Here is a 24,061-nt window from a genome sequence, read left to right as displayed (position 1 = left end):
ATATAGATCAGGTCTTATATTAATTTTTGCTCCAAAAGATGCATTTGAGCTGATTGTCCGGCTAGATCTTATTTTGGGGGAAACATGGTAGTTTTACATGTTTGATTTCCTAAACTAGATGTTTTTGAACTTCATATTATATGTATTCTTTGAGACTTTCACTCATCTGAGAGTCTCTTGACATCCTCACCTGTGGCTGATTCATTATTTTTAAATTCATTTCGTCTGGTGCACATGGGCAAAAGATTCCCTAGAGATTCCTCAGAGAATATATTTAAGAGTGAAATTGCAGTCATACGAATTACACATGTTTATCTTGACTAGAACGTGAACAAAATTTTCAGAGTGGTTGTACTGATCTATGTTGCCATCAACAGAATAAAAGTGTTTCTGTTGCTCATCTTCACTAGCACTTGATACCATCGGACTTCTTAGGTTTTTGCCAAATTGGTAGAGTAAAATATTAGCTCATGATAATTTTATTTGCACTTCTTTGATGACTTTTATAAGATTGAGCATCTTTTCATACATTTATTGATCATTTGTGTTTGTTTGTAGTGGCCATTGAAGTCTTTGCACATTTTTTTGTTGGATATTGGTCATTTTCTTACTGAGAGTTCTTAATGCATTCGGAACTTTTGTCTGTCATGTATGTTGCACATATCACCATTTTCAGTGCCTTGTCTTTTCCATTACTCTAGGGTATTAAAAGGTGAACTAAAGTCTTAATTTTAATGTGGTTGAATTTATCTCTTTATGATTTGTATATTATGACCATGTGTGTGTGATTGTGCGTATTTTAAGAATTTGTTTCCTGTTCTGAGCTCTATATTGTCTTCCAGAGGATTTTTTTTTCTTTTCTTTTTCCTTTCACATTTGTCTTTAAGCCATCTGGAATTGATTTTTGTGTGTGGGGGGTCTGTAGAAGAGATGCAATTTTATTTTCCTCACATACGAATAATCACCTGCCCTGATTATTGTCTGTTCCCTCCATTCCCCACTGGTCTATAGTGACCTTGCTGTCATATAACAGATTTTCAATATATGTGCTTCTGTTCCTGGGCCTTCTGTTCCATAGGTCAGTCTGTTTCAATACCAGTATTGTTCAGTCTTAATTACTATAGCTTTATAATAACTTGATATGTAGAGCAGATCTTTCATCTTGTTTTTCTTCAGGAATATCTTGGCTATTCGTGGCCGTTTGCAACTTGCATAAAAATTTGAGTCAGTTTATCATGTGAGCTTAAAATTATTTTGTGATTTTGATTAGAATTGTATTGAATCCTCAGACCAATTTGGGGAGAATTGCCATTTTATTATGTTGAAACTTCTACCTTGTGAACCTGGTAGTTTTATTTTTAAAGTTCTTTAGTGTCTTTGAGTACATTTTTACTAATTTGCTTTATTCAGTTTTTTTAATTTCTTCCCCTCCCATGCAAAATTTAGATTTATTCATGGGTACTTTTAAAAATGCTGTTGCAGCGTAAGGAATAGAGACAGTGGAAATGTAACGGCTGTGTGCGATGTCAGAGGGGTAGTGGATTGAGGGTGGGGGGTTATCACTTTGTGATAAATGTCTAACTATTACATTGTTTTATACACCTGAAACTAATTTTAAAAATGCTGTTGCAAATGGCATAATTTTTTATTGTGATAAAATATACATAACAAAACCCATCATTTTAACCCTTTTTACATGTACAATTTAGCGGCATTAAGTACATTCCCATATTATGCAACCACCATCACTATCCATTTTCAGAATTTTCCATCATCCCAAGCTGAAACTCTATACCCATTAAACAATACTCCCTTCTACCTAGCCTCTGGTAATCACTGTTCTGCTTCTTTTTATATAAATTTGATTCATCTATATACCTCATATAAATGGAATCATAAATGGTGTATTTTTTAATAATACATTTTCCTATCTTTTTTGGAATGAAGAAATATCAATATTTTATTAAATTGTTTTTCGTATTTATAAACCTTGCTTAAAATACTTATTCTAATAATTTAGCTGTATTTGGGTTTTCTACATAAACAAGCATATCACATGTGAATAAAAGGCTTTTCCTACAGTAAACCTGCACATTAAGTTTTAAATTCTAATTTGTTATTTTTTATATTTTTATGTTGTTTGGTTCATTTTCAGATCTGTTGGTTGCCTCTTTTCAGACTTCTCTTTTATTTCTTTCACCTATTAAGTATTATTTGATATCCAATTCTTATATAAACTATGGCGGTCTGATTCTACTGTCTGTTGCTGCTGCTACTTTGTACTGGTGCTTTGGTTTTTCTTTGTACGAACCGTCATTCCTTAGATGTTTATTTCTGCCAGATGCTTGGTAGCAGTGCTAATTTAGGACCACTTTAAACTAAATTCTTGACCTGAGAACTATTTGGAGTCATTTGGTAGTCTGAATTTGGGCTCTCCACTTATGAGACGGCCAGGCTGGATTTTGGTTACAACTTTTCTGGGGTTTTTGTTGTTTCGGGCTGAGTGGGAGGGAGGAATTTCACTAGGGCAAGTTTTGTAATCCCCTAGGGAGGATTCCTGGCTCACCCATACACTGAGGATATACAGTAAGTCCTCAGTGTCATCAATAGGTCCTTGGAAGCTTCAACTTTAAGCAAAACCAGTTTTACCATAGGCTAATTGATAATAAAAACAAGAGTTAAGTTCCTATGGCATATTTCTGGTCACAAAAACATCACCAGACTTCTAAATAAAGACCCAAAACACTTCTAATATTAACATTAAAATAAATGTGAGCTGTATATACATTTAAGAAAGATTAATAAAGACAAGATAATGATTTGGCAACCTGCTTATTCCAGTTCATGGTGGTGGCTGACTGGAGACTCTTCCAGCAGCTCAGGGCACAGGGCAGGACCCCACCCTGGACAGGACGCCCTTCCATCACAGGGCGCATCACACACACCCACACTCACTCAGACTGGAACAACGTGGACACACCAGTTCACCTCATGTGCACATCTTTGGGACGTGGGAGGAAACTGGAGTCTCCCAAGAAAACCCACGGAGACATGGGGAGAACATGCCAACTCCACACAGACAATGGCCCCCACCTGGAATTGATTTTTTTCCCCTTCATCAGCATTGTAATGAAACTGCATTATGCTGTATGCGGAATTTGCTTTATGTGGAATTACCTATTAGACACTCCACCTTTAGCACACCTAGTCTTTGCTTCCTGTGCTTTGTCCTGCAATGCTGTGAAATTTTTTTTTACCTGCTTTGGCAAATAAATGCCCTTCTGCTTTAGTGATTCCAGTTACCAGTTCCTCTTGCTAGCTCATCAAGACATTTTTTTAATTGAGGTAACATTGGCTTATAACATAAAAATTTTAGGTGTGTAACATTATAATTCAGTATCTGTATATACTATTGCGCGCTCACCGCCAAAAGTTTAGTTCCCATCTGTCACCATACATTTGACTCCCTTTACCCATTTCATCCTTCTTCCCACCCCCTTCCCCTCTGGTAAGCATCCATCTGTTGTCGTATCTCTGAGTTTGGGTTTTTTAACATTTCATCAAACATTTCAAGTTATTTTCATTAGGAGTGTAAATCAGGGTAACAGATTCACCGTATTGTTGGAAATACCCATGTCATTTTACTATGTCATTTCTAGTCATTTTGGAAAAGAAATATTGGGTTAAATGAGTACCTTAAAAAATTTATAAACGTGAAATGGAGAGTAGCCTTTTACAGCTGCTAATGATATTTCTTTTTTTTATAGGTGTCAGCTGTGATGCATGTTTAAAAGGAAATTTTCGAGGTCGCAGATATAAGTGTTTAATTTGCTACGATTACGATCTTTGTGCATCTTGTTATGAAAGTGGTGCAACAACAACAAGGCATACAACTGACCACCCAATGCAGTGCATATTAACAAGGGTAGATTTTGGTACGTATTTAATAAAACTTTAGTAGATTATCATTTAGACTTTTATGTGTATGTGTATGAAGAAATAAAGGCAAATGTTCTAAAGCTATCCAGAATAGCATACATGAAGCTCCAAATTTATTAAAAATAACATGAATCTTACTTTTACAAATTCTAAGAAATGATTTCTCCTAATCATAGTTTACTTGTTTATGAAAGCCGTTCAAAAATATATGCAACTAACAAGGTACGAAATGAAGAGTGCCTCATTAAAAAAGGAATAAAGTTAAACTGACCTTGCTAACAGTACACAGGTATTCTTGCTCTGGTTATTAGAAAGCGTATTATTTTTACAGTTGATTAGAAGACATTGTCAATCCACAAGGAAAGCTATAAATGTTTCATTGCTATAATTTCTTACATGGTCAGCACTTGTTATCTGTCTTTTTGGATGTGAAGTGGTACCTCATGTGGTTTTGATTTGCATTCCTCTAATGGCTAATGATGTGGACCATTTTTTCTTGTGCTTATTGGTCATTTGTATATCTATTTGGGAGAAGCATCGGTTTAGATCCTTTGCCAATTTTAAATTGGGTAATGTCTTTTTATTACTGAGTTTTAATAGTTCACTGTATATTCTACATACAGCTTCCTTATCAGATGAGTGATTTATAGAAATTTTCTCCCATTCCATGGGTTGTGTTTTCACTTTCTTGATGGTGTGTTTTGAAGCACAAAAGTTTTAATTTTGATGATGTCCTGTTAATCTGTTTTTTTTTCCTTATGTTGTGCTTTTGGTGTCATATCTAGGAAACCATTGCCTAATCCAAGCTCACAAAGATTTAAAACTGTTTTCTTCTAAGAATTTTATAGTTTTAGCTTTTACGTTTAGATCTTTGATCCATTTTGAGTTAATTTTTGTATATGGAATGAGGTAGAGGTTTAGCTTTATTCTTTTGCATATGGATATCCAGTTGTCCTAGCATCATTTGTTGAAAAGACAATTTGTGACCCAGTGAATTGTCTTGGCGTTCTTGTTGAAAATCAGTTGGCCAGGCAGGAGGGAAAAATAGGGTAGTGTTGGCCAAGGGTACAAAGTTTTGTTATGCAAGATGAATAAGTTCTAATGTACAGCATGGTGACCATAGTTAGCAATATCGTATTCTATGTCAACACACACATACACGCAGTGGTAACTACGAGTATGTAGGGGTGATGGATATGATTGTGGTGATCTTTTCAGCATATATATTAAACCATCAAGTTGTATACCATTAATATGTACAATTTTTATGTCAAAGATAATGACACTGACCATAAATGTGTTTATTTCTGGACTCTCAAGCTATTCCATTGATTTTATATGTCTATCTTTGTGCCAGTACCACACTGTCTGATAACTGTAGCTCTGTAGTAAGCTTTGAAATCAAGACGTGTAAATCTTCCAACTTTGTTCTTTTTCAAGATTGTTTGGGTGTTCTAGATAATCTTTGAGTCTCTGTGTGAGTTTTAGGATCAGTTTGTCAAATTTCTGCAAAGAGGCCAACTGGGATTTTGATAGGGATTGTTTTGAATCTGTAGATCAGTTTGGAGAGTAATTATATTAAATCTGTCCGTCCATTGGACATGGGGTATCTCCCCATTTATTTAGGTCATCTTTAATTTCTTTCAACAAAGTTTTATAGTTATCAGGGAATAAGTTTTATACTTTTCATTGAATGTATTCCTAGTATTCTTTTTGATGTTGTAAACAAAATTGTTTTTTAATTTTATTTTTGTATTGTTCACTGCAAGCATATAGAAAAACAGTTGTTTTTTATATATAGACCTTGTATCCTGTGATGTTGCTGAACTTGTTTATTACTTTTAATAGTTTTTTAGTGGATTCTTTGGGATTTCCTGTATACAAGGTCATGTCATCTACTAATAGAGATAGTTTTACTTCTTTTCATCTGGATGAGTCTCATTTGATTTTCTTGCTTAATTACTTTGGTTAGAGCTTCCAGTGAAATACTGAATAGAAATGGCCTAGAGTGGAGTTCTTGTCTTGTTCCTGGTCTTAGGGGAAAAGCATCCCGTCTTTCACCAATATGATGTCTGTTAGCTGTGCCTTTTTTGTAGATGCCCTTTATCAAGTGAGGAAGTTTTATTTATCCCTACATACCCTAAATTCACTTCACAAGTCTTAGGCACATAATAAATAGTCAATATAAATGTAGTGGGAAAATATTTTTAAGATAGTCTTAAATCTCTTTAAAAATGAATGTGAACAAATCTATCATGTAGTGAACACTTCCGTCCATTTTCTCTTTTTTACAAAAATGAGCGTATCTTCTTAAATTAGGCATTTGTTTCATGTTAAATAATGAGATACTTCTTTGTAACGAAGTGACATAATGTACTAAATGTACTTTAGATGACTTTTTGTGTGTGTGTACCACCAGTGGAGGGAAATAGGCTTACTCCTTGAGATGTACTAATGAGGCAAACAGATTATTCCCACAGAGTCTCACTAATTGGTTAGTTGTTTAGTAACCAAGTTGGGCAAGTATGTTGTGGTAGTACTCCATTCAAGTTAGCATTTACAAGAACTGAATGCCGAGGGCCCTTCCTGCTGTAAAAATGATACATGTTCTACAGACAAAACTGCATCTGGGAGTTGGTGTATTGATCATGGTCATCTCTGCTCGTTCCCTCTGAACACTTGTGTTCTCATATATTGTACACCCTGCTGATTCTTTGTGTTGACATTGGCATTTGCCACAGTATATACAGAGATAAAGAAAAAGTAAATGTCAATAAAATTAGAACCAGATGTGAAATGAAAGATGTTTTAATATTAAATGAAGGGATTAAAAAGCTGTTTGCTTTGTTTTTCTCTTAAGGCTGTAGTAGCTATATGGGGAAGGAATTTGGAAGGTATCATGGAGTCCTTGGGAGAATAAGGATGTTGCAAATGTAGACAGGGTAGCTGAGCACTTCTCAAAACGTGAGATTGGTGAAGATTTCAGCCAGGCTTTTAAAAAAAATCTATTTTGTACCATATGATTACATTTTTATATATTAAAAAAACTAATAGTTATTTCTCAGTATAATTCCACTTTATTTTTCAGATTTGTACTATGGTGGGGAAGCTTTCTCTGTAGAGCAGCCACAGTCTTTTACTTGTCCCTATTGTGGAAAAATGGGCTATACGGAGACATCTCTTCAAGAACATGTTACTTCTGAACATGCAGAAACATCAACAGAAGTGGTAAGTGAAGCAGTCTTGTGTCTCAAATGATAGGGTAAAGTACATTATTTCTAATATAAATAAAGCAAGGTCACTGTCATGTACCTTCAGCTAAGTGTTACTGATACTATTTGCAATAATTATTAAAATTATCTTTCACCAGCAAATCTTACACATCCTAGGAGGCTACATGTGCATAAGACAATGCCCCTCATTTGTTTGCACTAGCCATTCTTGTGCTGTTGCTAAAAGCAAAGTGTGGAATCTTGACCAAATTTTATTTTGAATAATCTTATGGAGAAAAATAATGGCATAAAAGTACTTAAAAATCTTTTTCTGATGATTCAGAATAATCAGTTTTAGCTGATAATATATTTAATATTTACACAGTTGTTTGTCAATTAAAAGGAACCATAGAACACAGAACAGAAATTATCATTAATTGTGACATTTTGTGTATAAATAGGTGCACTTGATCTAACTTCCCAGCACATATATTTCTTTATTAGGAGCAATAATAGTGGAGTGCGCCACAATTTCTATAACTCTTCTAAATCTAATCTTGTACACTTTCTTAAACATTATGATTACCTATTTTATCCTTATAATCAGATAGTTAGGAAAGGTAAGCCTTGGAAAGCCAAATATACATTAAAAGAAAAAAACTAGGCTTTGATTATTACTGCTTGCATCCTTCTTTATCAAAGAATGCAATTGTATGCTATCTGTTTTTCTGTGAACTAACAACAGTATTTTATTTAATAGTGGAAAAATACGTAGGATTTGAAAAATACAGTTGCTATAGGCAACCATATTGCTACTACTCAACTGCATTTACCTAGAGAGACTAGATCGTCAGTATTTGATATTTTTACCATTTGTTCTTCTCGTTACTTTTGACTCAAAACACTTTCAATTTTATAAATCACTTTTTTCTATCTTTAGTATTTGGCTATCTTTGTATATTTTTAAATAATAGTTATTTTGAGCATATTTACTTATTTAAAATCAGATAGTAGTACGTTTGACTATAAGTGTGATACAGCCATTAGTATTCCAGCAGATTTTTGAGTTGATAGCAGGGAAAGAAATGATAGAAGACACTTGGGATATTTCAGATTTATTCTGGCATAGTCTGTGTATATGAGTCATGACATGTTGTAAAATTTTCAATGACAGTTGACATTGAATATTATATTAGTTTAATGTATACAGCATAGTGTTAGATGTTTATATACCTTATGAAGTGTGTGTCATGATATTTTTAAAGATACGTCTATATAATACCAATTTCTTAAGATGATACAAAAACCAAGCAGGGAATCACTTAGATTATCATGAAAATGAGGTAATAATAGCTTTTTCAGGAATGTGTCTATGCCTCCTATTGAGAGTGTGTTATTATCCCCAGGTAGGGTTTTTTTTGCACTGTACTTTCCTCTGTGTTGAATTAAAATCCTGTAGCGGAAGGCAAACAGGTAGTTTTTAGAAATGGAAGAACACTTAATAGGAAAGGAAGTGCTGGGTAAGATAGCAGCAGGTGTTAGAGGCATTCATTTTGAATTCTTTTCTTCTTTGCCCACTGGTTTGGTTTCTTCTTTGTCCTATGAAATACTGGTTTGTCTAGTTCACTGTCCAGACAGCTAGTTTCAGGTCAGTGCATAGAAATGTTTTGCAGGCCCTGCAGGAAGATTTGTAAGGATGGGGGTATAAATTAAAGATGGGAGCTCTCTGGCAATTGTTGGTAAATTAGAAGGTAGTTCAGGGGTTCTTTAAGCACTCTTCAGCCTTCTCTTCTCCTACCACCCTTTCTTTTTCCGCTGTGCCCCTCATGTTAAAAAAACTGGTTAAGAAAATTATTTGAAGATGCTAATCTCAGTATTCATAGCTGAGGTCATTTTTTTCTACCAAACTCAGCCTCACCATAGTCAGCCTCACTTGACAAACTGGTTGTATGCTAGAGGAGAGGAGCACACAAAAAGCCTCTGTTGTCACCAGACTCTAATTTTCAAAAACCTTATAAACAATGTCAACCCACTAACTTGGTAGAGTTCATCTCTGGTTCTTCACTAAAATTGTTGCTGGCTTGGGGCACCACCTCCATGTCCCGTCCCCCTCCAGCGTTCAGTTCTTGTTGACAACATGAAGCAATAAGAGGTTCCCATTTCCTTTTCTTTAAGTCTACAGATAAAATATCTAGCTTACCCCAGAGAAGATAGAAAAAGTAGAGCTTATATATAACAGGGTTTTTCTTCTAGGTAAGCATGGATGCGCACATCTAGAGTGAATTCTGTACAGAATAAAGCTCTTGACTCCTTTGGAGTTATTTTATATTGTGACTAAATTATCTTATTTCAAGTTTTGTGAATTTCTAGGACATCAGCATACACAAATTTTAAATTTCTGTCCAAGAAACATGTTTAAAATCAAAACTTAATTATTTTGGTCTTTTAAATCATGTTTTAAAATGTAAGGAAAATGAAAACTATTGTATATAACAAAAACTCCATAATGTTCTAAATGCTGCTTTGTAGAAGCAGGTGACAGTTCTAAATATTAAAGTGGGAAGAATGGAACTGAGGAGAAAATATGAAGTGACTCATACTTAATTATAAGTTAATTTCAGTGTTCCATTGCAACACTGAAAATTAGATTACAATCAAGTTGAACAATGTGCTCCTTCAACCCTTGTAAGGATCTCTATCAATTTTGGCAAACTGGATGGCTAAGGTGCAAGTAGCTATAGCTCAGATGGTTCTGGTAGACCCAAAAGGAGTTTATGGACCATGTAGGATAGATTTTCCACTGTTGCTTTTTGTATATCTTCAAAGCAAAACTCCAGTATTTGGTCTTATATTTATTATTCCTGTAGATTTTATAAGATAAACTACTTTTTTGTTGGGCAAGACATCCAAAAACCTGAAGTTATCAGTTAGCCTTAGCAGTTGTTAGCTCAGTAGAATGTCAACTTTTTTTTTTTTTTAAGTTTACGGATTCAAATGTAATGCATGTAAAAAAGTTTCTTTGTCTCTTGGCTTTTGGTTTTAATGGCTCTTTTTGAGTCATCACTGTTTTCTAAAAGAAACTGTTAAAAGCACCCCACTGTATCACAAGTGATGAGAAAATCTGCCTTATTTTTAGACAAGCCTGAGACATTTTTAGATCTAAGTTTAAGAGCCCCTGAAAGAAGAGACTTGAATTGTACCCCCTGTTTGAATAAATAATGACAAATATACACTGATTTTTCAAAAGGAAGAAAATTCATATGAACTTTACTGGTGACAGATACATCTTTGCTCACTTTTTGATAATGTCACTATGTTCATTTCCTGATAATTTTTATACCCCAGGATATTAAGTTAATACTAACTTGGTACTCAGTAAATACTTAATGAATTAGTTAATCCATACTGACAAAATTATACAATATAACAAATTTAAGCAGTCAGAACTTTAACTTTCACCAACTTACCTGGATTTCTTAGCATAGGTCTTTAACTGGAAATCAGGATACAGTTATAAAGACTAGAATTAGAGAAACTGCGCTTACTGCAGTTCCAGAAGGTACCCCTAATTTAAAACAACACTCACAAGGCTTTAGTTTCATGTTTTCATTTAAATTTGTATAGGCTACATATATAAGCTATGTATATGTGTGTATATATATATATATATATATATATATATATATATATATATATGTATTCCTTTTTTTTATAAAAGGAAGGACCCCACATGGGCCACTGTGAGCTGCACCCTCCACAACTAGATTGAAACAACTACTTGACTTGGAGCTGATGGGTCCTCCAAAAGCACACTTAAAAACAAATTAGAAAGTTTTAAAAAAAAAGGAAGGACCGCACACACACCCCCAATTTCAAAAAGGGGCTATTTTTGTAAATACCTTTTGGACACCTAATTTGGAACTGAGAGCATAGTGAGCAAATAAGTTGGCAGAACAAATCATGTGGTGAACTTTCATTTCAGAGCCAGCTTAGGGACACACCTCCCTAACCTTTTACTAGAAAGTTAGTATAGTATTAAATAACACAGGACAATTATTTGATTTGAAATTGTTTTTATCTTTCTTGTGCTTATGATTGGCTAAAAAAGCAAATTCACATAAGGATGAAGAAATAAAGCCGAGCTTTTCTGAAGACAGTAGAGCCGTGGCAGTGGGCGGGTTCTTCACTACATCTTAGTTTTGCCTCAGAACCTATTAACTCCTCAGATCCAAGGGCATCCCTTTTCATTTTTTCAACCATGATTAATTTCATAACTTGACTCACAGCTATAATAGAGGAAAGGAATAGGAATGGGAAAGGGGGAAAGAATTTTCAAGTAAATGATGGGACGAAAAGCAGGAAACACAGGATACAAATATGGGGGCTGTAGTAGGGCTTATATGTGAGAAAAAGTGTGGGTGTCTGAGCAGAAATTAACTGAGTTGTTGGCTATAAAAAGGAAAAGGGAAACACATTTACTTTACCATACGTCTTTGCCCCCAGAAAGGATAATGTCAGAAGGGGAAGGCTGTTCTAGATTATTCCTGGGTCAGTTATTAAGAACAGGTTGGAAAGGCAAACGTTCACTGGCCTTTTGCAAGACAAATATTCATAAATTCTGAATGTATCTCTCCAAGTGTTAACCAAGAGCATTACATTCAATATGTAAAGTGTGAAGAAGTCTTGATTTCTGGAGTCATCAAATTCTTGGAGTAAGACACATGGCCGTCAACATGATAAATTTAAAATATGACTCTTACCCACATACTTTATGGCCTAAAGACCAAACTAGCTCATGTGAACACAATTGGAAAATAATGCAGGAAGGAGTCAGAGAGGGCTTTGTGCCTAGGTAAGTCTTGAAAAATGGGTGTGATTTCAAAAATTTGACAGAATGGGAAAGGAATGGCATTAATCTGAGGGAACAGACAATATGAACCAAGTTGTGATGTTGAGAAAGAACATAGTATGTGGAGGGGATGGTAAGGCATTGATTGTTGTGGGAAATAAAATTTAGTCTGCCAAGTAAGGCCAGATAATAGAGAACCTTTAAAACCAGAATATTTGTCCACTAGGTTTGGTGGACAGTGAAGAGACATATTGGCACCTGTACAGAGGGATGGCATGACTTTCTCCACCATCATGTCACCTAGGCTGTTGTTTGAGAAAGGAAGGGTGGTAGGGTTTGAGTGACTCTGTAGTTCTTTTGAAACAGGATGAACCTAATCGTAATGATTATGTGGATGGGCATGGATCAAAAAAGGGTAACAATTACAAAGCAGCTGTGCTGCTTGTTATAAGATCGTGGTTGCCAGAGAAGTGATGCAGCAAACATTTGGTGTCACCAGAAAGTAACAATAAAAGATGATGCAGGGAAAGCACAACTTTTGAACAGATATTCTCAAAAGGAAAATGTTTCTTATGCATCTAAAACTAGTGAGATAAAAGAAATAAATGAGTTTATAAGTTTGTGATCCAGAAACCTAGTCAAGAAATGCCAGTTGCCAAGGCAGTTACTTCACTTAGGGTGTTTGCTGTTAAGAAACTTGGTGTCGCAGAGTTCAAAGGCAGTTTCAGGTGGTCTGAGAAATGGGGCATCAAAGTGGGTCAGCCTTGTTTTAAAGAACCAGCCTAGCTCCTTGGCATGTACTGAATTGAATGGTTTTGGTGAAAGACCAATCCCTCTATAATGCTGCAGACTAGATGAAGTTATAGCCAGGTTATATGCTGGATCAGATGGGCAATTTTTTAAAATGCGATTTTTCTGTAGCAGTGAACAAAATGGGCAAGAAACTTCTTATGAAGCTTATCCAAAGGTAGGTAGGTAGGTAGGTAGGTAGGTAGGTAGGTAGGTAAAGAAAATGATCTCATCACATGGAACTTAACTCTTCCGCTGTTGTTTTTAAATCTACTTAGTACCCCGAGAGAGTGCCTTCTGGTACGGATATATGAGTGCAAGAAAGGCTGGAGGAAATCCAAACTTGCTTTAGACTGGTTGATAATTGTATGAGGAAGAATGTGTGGCACTCTTGTTTAAAAACAAAACCAAGCATGCTGACTTCAAGTTATTTTTTTTATGAACATAATTTGTCACAGGGGAAAAGTTTTATAAATTCTGTAGTGACTTGGCATTTATATGTGGAATAAGGACTTTAGAAGGTATGTTCTAGACATTAGTAACCAGCTGTGTTCAGAATCTGCACTGAGCGGTTATTTGCTGGCAATCACGCACTGGGACCACGTGGGAAAATGGAATCTCCCTATGTTCTTAGCGTGGGATCTCATGTCAGTACACTGGTAAAGGCTTCCGAAATGGCTGCAGATAAAAGGCAGGACTGATGGTGACACTCAGCAGCAAGATAAAGCAGAAGGGAGAGACTGCAGCGATAGCACAGACCAGCATAGGAAGGATGGGGGGTGTGGGGAGTAAGTAACATTTGTGAATAAGGATGGGGGTGCTAAGTACATAATAACAACATGTGGTTAAATAACAACAAGGTAAATACTTGTTATTTTTCACTACCATTGTATATATAAGCTGTATTTGCCAAATTGATTCAGTTACAAGATAGTCTGGGTCCCTTGTCAAAAATGCAGAATCTCGAAACTCCTAGAATCACTTTCCAGACAGGGGCCTGGGGAACCATATTTTTAAACAGTGCTCTAGATGGTTTCTATTCTTAGTCAGATCTAGGAAACACTGACTTAAACAAAGCCAATTCAGTAAGGCTTAATGTTGACAAGTTGTCATAATTTTAAGTTAATGTGTCGTGTGCAATTTACTTGTTTGGGTAACATATTACTATATCATGTGGCAGTAGAAGTATGATAAATATTAATGTTTACAAACTGCCATAATTTTAGGGTCAGTGGCTTCTCCTTTGTATGGAATTTGCCTGTCCTGTAAAAGGTATTAGGTACCATCATGTGGACATAATGACACTCAAAACTAAGCAGTAGTTGTGCCCCTGAATGGCAGTGTGGCATCCCATCGGTCCCCACTCCCATCCCCATTTCTCTTTTTCTTCTGCCCCACTTTGCTCTCAGTTTTCTTTTATCTTCTCAGAAGGTACAACCTTAAGTTACCAAAGTTCTCATCCTAAAACATGAATTAGCTTGCTAAGTATATGATGTAAAACTTAAAAGGTGACCAGAGTGTGGTCCCATCAGCAGTGGAGCCTAGTTTTCCTTTCCACGTCCTCATCTGAGTTACCTTCATGTGGCCCAGGCTTGTGGCACTGGTTCTAAACTAGTCTCTTGATTTTTCTGTGCCAGTTGCCAAACCAGGTGATCCTCCTACTCCAGGAATTCCTTATCTTGATCATTAATTCTTCATCTTTAGTAATTATAGAAGATTGAGTATTTGCTTTTGTATTATTTCTCGCTGAATGAAGCAGTTCTGAATACCTTCATCCTGCCATCTTAGCACATTTACTACAATGAAATCTAAAAGACTTTGAGTTACAGAACTGAAATTAATATACGGTGTTAAAGGATCTTGATTATCTTTCTATTTTACATCCTCATCTCAAAGGTGCTTTTTTCTAATTTGTAGGATATTATCAATCTTATTAGAACATTCTTAGTACATTTGGTATGTGTACTTTCCCATTTTGTCTTCTGGAATTCCAGGAATGCATATTCTCGAGGAGACTTTTCTCATGTAAGAACATTTACACGAGTCTTCAAAGTACTGAAACTTCTACAGCTATCGTTGTGCATAGATTTTATCCAAAGACCAATCTATAAAGAAACATCTTAAAAGGAAGATGCCTTTTCCTTTTGGTGGTTATTTTCTCTTTGGATAAGAACATCTTACACATGTAATCTTATGATATTATAATAATACTGTTCATAGTCCAGCATCTGTTAATTGTTGCAAAATGCAGTCTCAAAAATTTCTAAGCTAGCTTGTTTATTTTTAAACAACTGGATGATGTTTCTGCTTCTCTAAACCTTTTTGGTCTTTTTGTTTTAAGCAAGTCTGGCCATGGTTTTCAAATAAGAAACAAATCACACAGTCCTGCATTTCTCAAAGAATTTATAATCTAGCTAGGGAAGACAGAAAAAATGAAAAGTAAAGTAAGTGTACCAGACACTACCAGTTACTGTCACAGCATAGGAATGGTACAAACAGTAAAACCTAAATTCCTAGTCAAGAGAGAATTGATCATCTGTAAACTTGTGAGCAGATACATTTGCTCAGAGAAAAATATGTCTGACCACCTTTTTGGCATCTGCTAAGAAAGACACATGTCTGTCTACTTCTTTCTCTCATTTACCTCACAGGCACATCCCATTCTGACCTCCCTACTTCTTTTGCACACTCAATGTGTGCAAAAATGTAAGCAAATAATATTTAAGAAAACATGAGCATTTTAGGTTTTTGTGAGTATATTTCTCAGAGTCCTGAGGCAGCTAGTCAGAACAGCTGGTTGTTTGGGCATAAGAAGAACTGAGATTACAGCAGAGTCAAATTATCAGGGGAATTCTGCTTTCTAGTCATGAGAAGATGGAATTTGTCTTTACTTAGGCTCCAGAAATCAGAGAGGTTTGTTTTTCCCTCTGTATTCCACCCAGTACTGTGCTTCCAAATGTCCCCCTTCCCTGGCGCCTCGTCTCCAGTGCCACTCTCGTCTCCCACACTGCTTGCTGTCAATACGGTCAGCCAATTGCCTGGACTTTTCTCCACGTGAGAGAATTTAAGCACATGACACATGTGCTGGCAAGATGAATGACATATGCTGTCCTCACCACCTTATCCCTAGAAAGGCACAAGCCTAAAACTTCAACTGTGCGTTTCCCTGGGGCTTTTCAGTCGTGCTCCTTTGCATCAGACCTGTCTTCTTGGCTCTGGTCTATAAGATTGAAGTTCTCATACTTCAAGGCTTGGCTGCTCCTCCTAGATCGTCCTCTGCCCGTCTGGGCTTCTGAAGAGTCAGGACCTTTCCTCTGAGAGTTCCTCATTCTTTCTGTCCTTCCCCTCTGCTGCCTCCTCTTTCACCACTTTTGATGAAAATACTGTTTCAGAAAACATATTTCCAACCTATTAAGCCTCCTCTGCCTGCCTATACACCATTTTATTCCTGTTTTCTCCTTCTATCCCTTGTCCTGATCAGAAGCCTTTGTCCCACCCCCCTTTTCCCCCTGGAAGTCCCATTAATGAAGTTATAGAGCACATTTGCATATAATCACTGTCTTACCATATCACATTTAAAGTATATAAGTTTGTACAGTTGCGTTTTAATAAGACCCCTGCTGTCTTATTTGGAGATTGGTCCACAAGTCTAGCTTACTTTGGGGCAGCTTATGTCTCAGTCGTTACCATTCAAGACTGGACTTAGTCAGATATGATGTGCACTAACTAGCACATTTAAAAATTTTTATGGAAGCTGTTTGGCTAGACTATTAAATGAATCAGCCAGGCTGTTAGAGGGCTTTACCGAGCTCAAGTTTGACTGTCTGTCTAGGACTATTTTGTGTCTGAACCTGAGAGATTGTCTGTTTTCCTTGTAACAGCATCAGTGTGCTGTCGTTCTTGTACAGGCCTCCACTCCTTTTCCCTGGTTCAGGATCTACTGTGTTTTCTCCTGATTAAAACTGGGTAACAGTAAAATTGATAGTAAAATATTCATCCATAAGAATGTCTGTCAGTGCTCAGCTGTAAATCTGCTTGATTTATTTTCATTTCAGATCTGTCCCATATGCGCAGCATTACCTGGCGGAGATCCTAATCATGTCACGGATGACTTTGCAGCTCATCTTACACTTGAACACAGAGCCCCTAGAGATTTAATATCCTTTTAAGAAGCAACAAAGGAAAGAGTTGTTTGTCATGTTTGTCATTTTGATTATTTTTAAGGCAGTATCCCCAAAGAGAAGAATTAACCTCCAATTTACTTTAATTTGATGTTTCCCTAAAAGCGACTGTGTTGCGATGCAGTTTCTTAATTGTCTTCTGTGCTGTGACTTTTCTATGAGTCCTGCCCCTTAAGTGGAAGTGGCCTTGCTCCTGTCATTGGCTCATTACAATCAGAATTTCTCAGGACAGTTTGACCAGGTTGTAAGTCTTCAAGAGGGTGTTTTCATACAAAAGAAAATGCTAATCTAAATTAAAATCTAATGAATTAACTATCCAGCGGGTTTATTTGCTTCCCCTCCCTGTTCTCTGTTACCTTTCCCTATTATAGGGAAGGTAGGCAGATGTGTATTGGGGGCTCCTTACCCTCTTGGAGTTCCTTTCTCCAGAGGAAGCCATTTCCTGCCGTCTCGGTGTGGAGTAGAGTAGCATAACGTCAGGTCTAGCTCTAAATTCCTTTCCCACTTTCCTTTCTGCTTCCCCTTTCCAACCAAGCCTCTCTCACCACAGTTCCTGGCCGTCTTCCCTGTGAGCTGCCAAGAGTTTACTGCACCACCAGAGTAATTAATTTTGTAGATTTCGTGCTTCTGGTTTCAGGTTATGAATCATTTTTTTCTAAAATTATCACCTATTTGGGTTCTGTTCTCATGTAAAAGTTTCAGTGTTCATTGCAGTTTGAAGCAGTTCAGGAGCTAATTACAAACCTTTCTCTCTGCCAGACTTTATTCTCATTCTTTTGATTGCCTCCTGGCAGTCGTAATTCAACCTTAGACTTACTGAGGGAGCAACTGGCCTGGTGGTTTTCTTGTCTTACAGCTCCCATCCCTTGCTCGTAGTTCCTAATTTTCTAATTGGGAATAATGGCCCTTTAGAGTTAAGGGAAGGTAAGTGGAAACTAATGAAAAGTAAAGATATGGACCCAGCCTGAGAAATCAGAATGTCAGCCTGACCTGAGCCAGTCTCGGGGCTGGTACTCAATGGCAGAGGAAACCACTCTTTCTCTAAGCACAGGGACACTGAAAGCAAAATGAAGACAGCTGTGATTTTCTTTTTTTCTTTTTTTTAAGAGAATAAGAAAACCCAAATGGGCCCAAAATACTTAAGCCTTTGTTTGAGTCACTTTGCATTTTGTGTAAAGAATCCTATAACAGTACCCATGCTTGATCCATGCCTCTTCACTCCATTTCCATGGAGAAGCTCAGCAAGTAATTTAAAACCAAGCTGTTATCCTGAACTTTTTCAGCAAGTTCAAGAGCCTCTAGTGAAATTGGTATCCCTTCAGTAGAATGTCCCACATCATCTACATCTATTTTTGTGAACAATTTTTTTAAGAGTCTTTGGTTACCAAGAGAAAATTAAATTATGCAAAACATGAGTAGAAGAGGCATATGTTACATTGTAGGTTCCAGATGAGTATTACCATGAAGTTCTAGAAAACAAATGTTGGCATAGCAGTTACCCTGGAGGCATACTCATCTTTCAGGTACTTCAGGTACTATGTGGTAACTTTATTTGTTTGACATGAGGGAGTGGCTTCTCTCTAAGCCTCTTAACAGAAACACCCCCCACACGCATACTTTTTTTTTTTTTTAGCAGCAGCAGCAGCATAAGAAAAAGGACTTTAAGACAGTTTAAAACTAGTAACCAAAAGGACTCTTAATCCTGAATTTAAATTATTCATACTGTTCCTTTCTCATTACAGACAATAATTGAGATTTGATTAGCTTGTATGTTAGCATACTCTCCCCAGATACAAAAGCTGATTCTTATTAATTGTAGTCACTTTGATAATGAACATATGAAATTCAGTACTGAGATCACGGTAAGGCAATGTCTGACCTTGGGTATCTCACAGGGCGATGCCTTTCACCTCATCTGACAGTGTTATTCTGGTCATTGTATTGGAGCCTAGGAAGAAGTTTCTTCCTACCTGGTGAAACTTTTCCCTTTGAAAACACACATGCACACACACTGCTTTATCTTTGAGTCTTTTCTTAGAGTTAATAGCCCTTATAGAAATAGTTGTGACATTTGCATTCTAAATTAAAAGTGCTATTTTAAAATTCTTAACAAACCTGCATGTCTAACTAGCAAGGGCTCAAGAGATATTTTTTTTTTTCTGTAAAATACTTGGGTCCTTTTCTTAACTTTGGAGTTACGATGAATCGAGTGGTGTTCGACATGTACGTAGAATGTTTCACCCTGGCCGGGGATTAGGAGGTCCTCGTGCTCGTAGATCAAACATGCACTTTACTAGCAGTTCTACTGGTGGACTTTCTTCTTCTCAGAGTTCATATTCTCCAAGCAATAGGGAAGCCATGGATCCTATAGCCGGTAAGTTTTACACTAATAAAGGAAATGGCTGGGGACGGGGCTCCCTTTAAAATTTTTCGGTGGGATTCACGGTCTTATCCTATATTCCTTCACAAAATTCCCCCAAATTTATAAGTATAAAGTATTTTTAAAATAGACAACATAATGTAGTTCTTATTATTCTCGCATTTCTTTAAGTAATTAGAGGCATAAGAGAATAAGAAATGACTTTATTTTCTGTTTGTGGCCTGCATTGAAACTCAAGAAAAATCATAAAAGATTTCAGTTGAAATACTATATTTTGCCGTGTATAATGTTCTTCCGTATATAATGCACACCCACGTTTTGGCCCAAACTTTCAGGGCAAAAAAATCTTTTAATTTTTATTTCAAAATTTTATTTGTTTACTTTTAGGTACTTGTTTTTTGTATTATAAAGGAATTTTAGCTTTTTTAAAAAATATGGTACAAGAAATTTTATGTACTGGTAACAAATTTACAATACTGACATATCAGAAGGTCAAGAACTCTAGGTTGTTGCAAGTTCGTTTTAAGTTCAACAAAGCCGATTATCATATTCCTGGGTGTTGTTTTGTATACGGATATAGTTATTGATTTCTAGAGTTACACTTTTATATCATAAGCATAAATAAAAGAATTAAAAACATTTATATAGATACGGAATTAGTACCAGATGTGTATAATGCACATTCTTATTTTTCCCTCACAAATTTGGGCAAAAAGGTGAGCATTATACACGGCAAAATATGGTACCTCCAGAATTCTATGGTTCAACCTCCACAAATACACAGATAAGAAAACTAATTGACAAGACTAAAAAATTAAGCTCTTCTTATATAAGAAAATAAAGTAGGAATTTCTCTGTTCTTGCCTTGATTTGAGAGCTATATTGTTGTGGAACATACTGAAAATTACATATTTTAGTAGCTTGGGAAAATCTTGCTAAAAACAACATTGTAGCAAGGCACATTGTTTAATGCACAGCCAACCTGGGAAGCCGGCCTCAGAACCCAGGGCTGGGAGTCAAAATAAAATGTCGAAAATCACTGTCACTGTAGACTTTGGGTGGTGAGCACACAATAGAGTATACAGATACTGAGTTAAAATGCTATACACATGAAATTTATATAATGTTACAAACCAGTGTTACCTCAATACATTTATTAAAAAAAAAAAATTCGCTGTAGCCTGGGACTCTGAAAGACACACCAGGCACAGACAGGCCACCTGTGAGCCTCTGGGAAGCCTGCACAAGGTCTGACTGTGCACGTGGTAGCACGTGTACCTGGAAGCTGTGGTGCGCCTTGCAGAGCGTCCTGAAACACTGAGAAGTGTAAACCTGTGATAGAAACTAAGAACAGTTTTACTCATAACATGTTCTCAAAAGTGTGAGATACACAATGTAAAATATTCATTCCAAATGTGCTTTGGGCATTTGGATATGCAGTAAGCCCAGTAAACTGAATTTCGGGGATTAAAAAAATATATTTCTTCATCCAAAGGGAATACAGTATTTACTTGCTATCTTTGGTAGCAGGTTCTAAAACTAAAAGTTAAATTTCTGGGAGCAAAACTCAAAATTGAGAAATTCTCTCCATTCAATTTTTTTCTGTTAGTGAAAATTAGTTTTAGTGATGTACTATATGGAAGAATGGTGTAAGAAGCCCTGGGATAAAACAGCAGTGAACAAGAAAAACACAACCGTACCCTGTTGATGAGCTATAATGATGAAGAGCATTTGCTAGCCGGAGAATGTCTACAAGGCAGTTGTCAATTCCATGTAAGAAGCTAGATGAACCCTCCATGCGGGAGAAGGCAGTGACTGCACTTTTCTTAGATGAAAACGCAGCGACGGGTCCACATCACTCTTGATTAGGACAACCTTATTGAAACAGGAGAGTCTGGATCATAACAGACCACTAAATAGGCTGTACAGTCAGGAGCCAGTCAGCTTTACTGAGCGTCCTCAGTGGTACTCATGACAAGTGGTACCCTGGGAATCGCAAATGAGTACCAGAAATTATCAGAGAGAAGGCAGAGGCGAGTGTGTAAGGGTCACAGTTGAAACTGATCCAGTCTCTCGATCCTTGCTTTCTGGAGCTCTTGTTTAGAGGGCTTATATTCTGATTGGACTAGTAAATGAACCACTTTAATCTACTAAACTAGTAAGAGAAAGTATAACTAAATTAGTTCATTAAACAAGTAACAATCTGTTATGTTTTGCTTAAAACAAAAATAATTGGGGATGGTTAGAGCGTGGTGCTGGTAGCACCAAGGTTGCCGGTTCTATCCCCGCATGGGCCACTGTGAGCTGCGCCCTCCTTAAAAAACAACAAAAACACCCCAAAAATAATTGTATGTGGGTTAATATTCATATGTGCATCCCCCACCCCACTCTGCCTCCAGGAGGCATGCTAAGATGTATTGAGCTCCAAGCTGAAACTGTTGCCATGGGTGCCTGCCTGTCGGCCATCATTTTTAATGTTCCTCATGTAAAAGTAATACGTCCTTTTGTTTCCGCAGTGTAGGCGCAGACATTAACTGTCTTCCTTTCCGTTGGCAGAGCTTTTATCTCAGTTGTCAGGAGTGAGGCGCTCTGCAGGAGGACAGCTTAACTCTTCAGGCCCCTCCGCCTCCCAGTTACAGCAACTGCAGATGCAGCTGCAGCTGGAGCGGCAGCACGCGCAGGCCGCGCGGCAGCAACTGGAGACCGCGCGCAGCGCGAGCCGGCGCGCGAACACGAGCAGCGTCACCACCACAGTCACGCAGTCCACGGCCGCAGCCAGCACAGCCAACCCGGAAAGCAGTCAGCACACTATCCAGAATTCCCAGTTTCTTTTAACAAGGTAGCTCATTAACCTGGCTCTGAGAAGCAATGTTTTATTAGCACTGTGCAGTCTGAAATGATCTTTTTTGTGCTTACATGTTCCTAAACACTCTGTCTTTGATCAAACCATTAAAATCCACAGACCTCTAATCAAAAGTGCATATTCAGTATTTCCCCAAGAAAATGAAAAATAATTCTTATTTTAGATAAAGGAGGAGTCTGATGGTCTTGTTCTAACAGTATGTCATCATCTCATGAATTTCTTTTCCCAGATTACCCATAAAACTTAAACAGCATATAATGACATACAGGACATATTAGGTACATTTATTAACATAATTAACATTGCTTTCTTTTTATTGCCAATTTCAGTCTGCTCTGAAATATTAGAAGGTAAGAGAGAGGATTTCATAACAGTGGTGGTTTTCGCCTGAGAATTTCTGAAGAAGTGATATTTAAATTCTTATGGTTGGCACACAAAAGCAGCTACTGAAAAAAATGCTTTACCATGGTGTAAAAAATACTCATTACACACAATAAATGGCCAACAGCAGGCCTGGAACTTGCCAAATCTAGGTACCTACCTCGAAAAGGAGACCTACTGATGTGTGTATCCGCTGTCAGTTCACTGACCTGTGGGTGGAATGAAGGTCTTGCAAGTGCCTTTTAGAAAAGATAACCTTCCTACCCTTGACCCATTGTTTTCTTGTTTATTTTATTTTTTTAGCTCCTTACTCAATGAGCTTGAAAGGGGATTTTTCTCTGTGTAGTTAGTCTACACTGGAACCCAGCTCACAGGGTACGGCATGGGTAGCCTCTGAATGCTTTCCTTGGACTCTGGGTGTACTTTCTGTCCTCTGATACCGTGCATTGCATATAGTAGCTTGCAATTTGCAGACCACTTTCCACATCTTTCATTGTGCCATTTGTTCCTGATTTGTATAATTTCCCCAAAAAATATTCCCTGGAACTTCTCAGAACTTCAAATATATTAACATGTGTGGTGAATCTTTAAGACGAGGAGAGTGGCTACAGTGTCTCCAAGGGGAAATCCTGGTCTCTGCACAGCTGTTTGGTGATAGGTGTGGGGCTCAAGCCTTATCATCGGTCTCTTGGGCCAGAGGCAGTTCCTGTTCCTGTTGCCCTGGAACTGATGGAGGACAGTTTCTTTGGGATCCAAAATGGTTGACCTCCAGTTTTGGTGATAGAACCAGCTAGTTTTGCTAACCCCATTTTGAAGATCCTTACAAGCTCTGCAATTACTTCTAGATTCCAAATGACGTTTGGCCTATCAGGAAACCTAGCCCTAGTACCAGATTGTATCTGCCCCTCGAGAATGAAACATTTTGTCAGTTATTTCCTAAAAATCAAAGTAGTAATATTGGAATCAATTCTCTCCAAAGGGTTGGAACCTCAGCTTATGTTTCTAGTTAGCCTGCTTACTATATAGATAATCTTCTATACATCCTTTATTTTTCTATAATGGCTTTGACTTTAGATTTTATTTTCTTTACCAGAGGCCTTTTCCAAAGCTAAGGGTGTGGACTGTATTTCAGTTCTTCACACTTTTATAGTTTTTGATTGAGAATGTGTAGCCTATTGCTAAGTCTCCTATTCCATTAGATACTTCCTTATGATATTCTTAATTTGGTTTTAACCATAAATGTCATCAGTCATTTCCTTTCAATGTGGATTTAATTTTGTATGTAATTACCTTCCAGATCCTTTTGCTTTCTTTAAATTCTGAAATTCAGATCTTTTCATTTGTTTTCTGAGCCATAGATCTAATCATTCAGTGGTTTGGAACTTGACAGCCATGAGATTTTGAGCAAGTTACTTAACCTCAGTTTCCTTTTCCTGTAAAATGTTGATAATAATAGTACTTAATTCA

General features: G+C 36.9%; 1 protein-coding gene across 1 annotated transcript in view; it reads left to right on the top strand.

Annotated features, from left to right (window-relative positions):
- Positions 1-3,730: 3,730 nt before the first annotated feature.
- Positions 3,731-24,061, top strand: part of KCMF1 (potassium channel modulatory factor 1) — a 23,564-nt gene continuing 3,233 nt past the window's right edge. The window contains exons 1-5 of the mRNA XM_019714548.3: positions 3,731-3,935; positions 7,028-7,167; positions 16,845-16,946; positions 19,170-19,344; positions 21,907-22,189. Coding sequence (XP_019570107.3) covers positions 3,746-3,935; positions 7,028-7,167; positions 16,845-16,946; positions 19,170-19,344; positions 21,907-22,189 — 890 coding nt within the window. The 5' untranslated portion in view covers positions 3,731-3,745. The remainder of the gene's footprint in view (positions 3,936-7,027; positions 7,168-16,844; positions 16,947-19,169; positions 19,345-21,906; positions 22,190-24,061) is intronic.

Source organism: Rhinolophus sinicus, chromosome 2 (assembly GCF_057876585.1).
Source record: "Rhinolophus sinicus isolate RSI-liver-muscle chromosome 2, RSI-T2T, whole genome shotgun sequence".
Lineage (NCBI taxonomy): Eukaryota > Metazoa > Chordata > Mammalia > Chiroptera > Rhinolophidae > Rhinolophus > Rhinolophus sinicus.
Note: the sequence above shows the minus strand (reverse complement) of the source record. Positions and strands in the feature narration are given on the sequence as shown.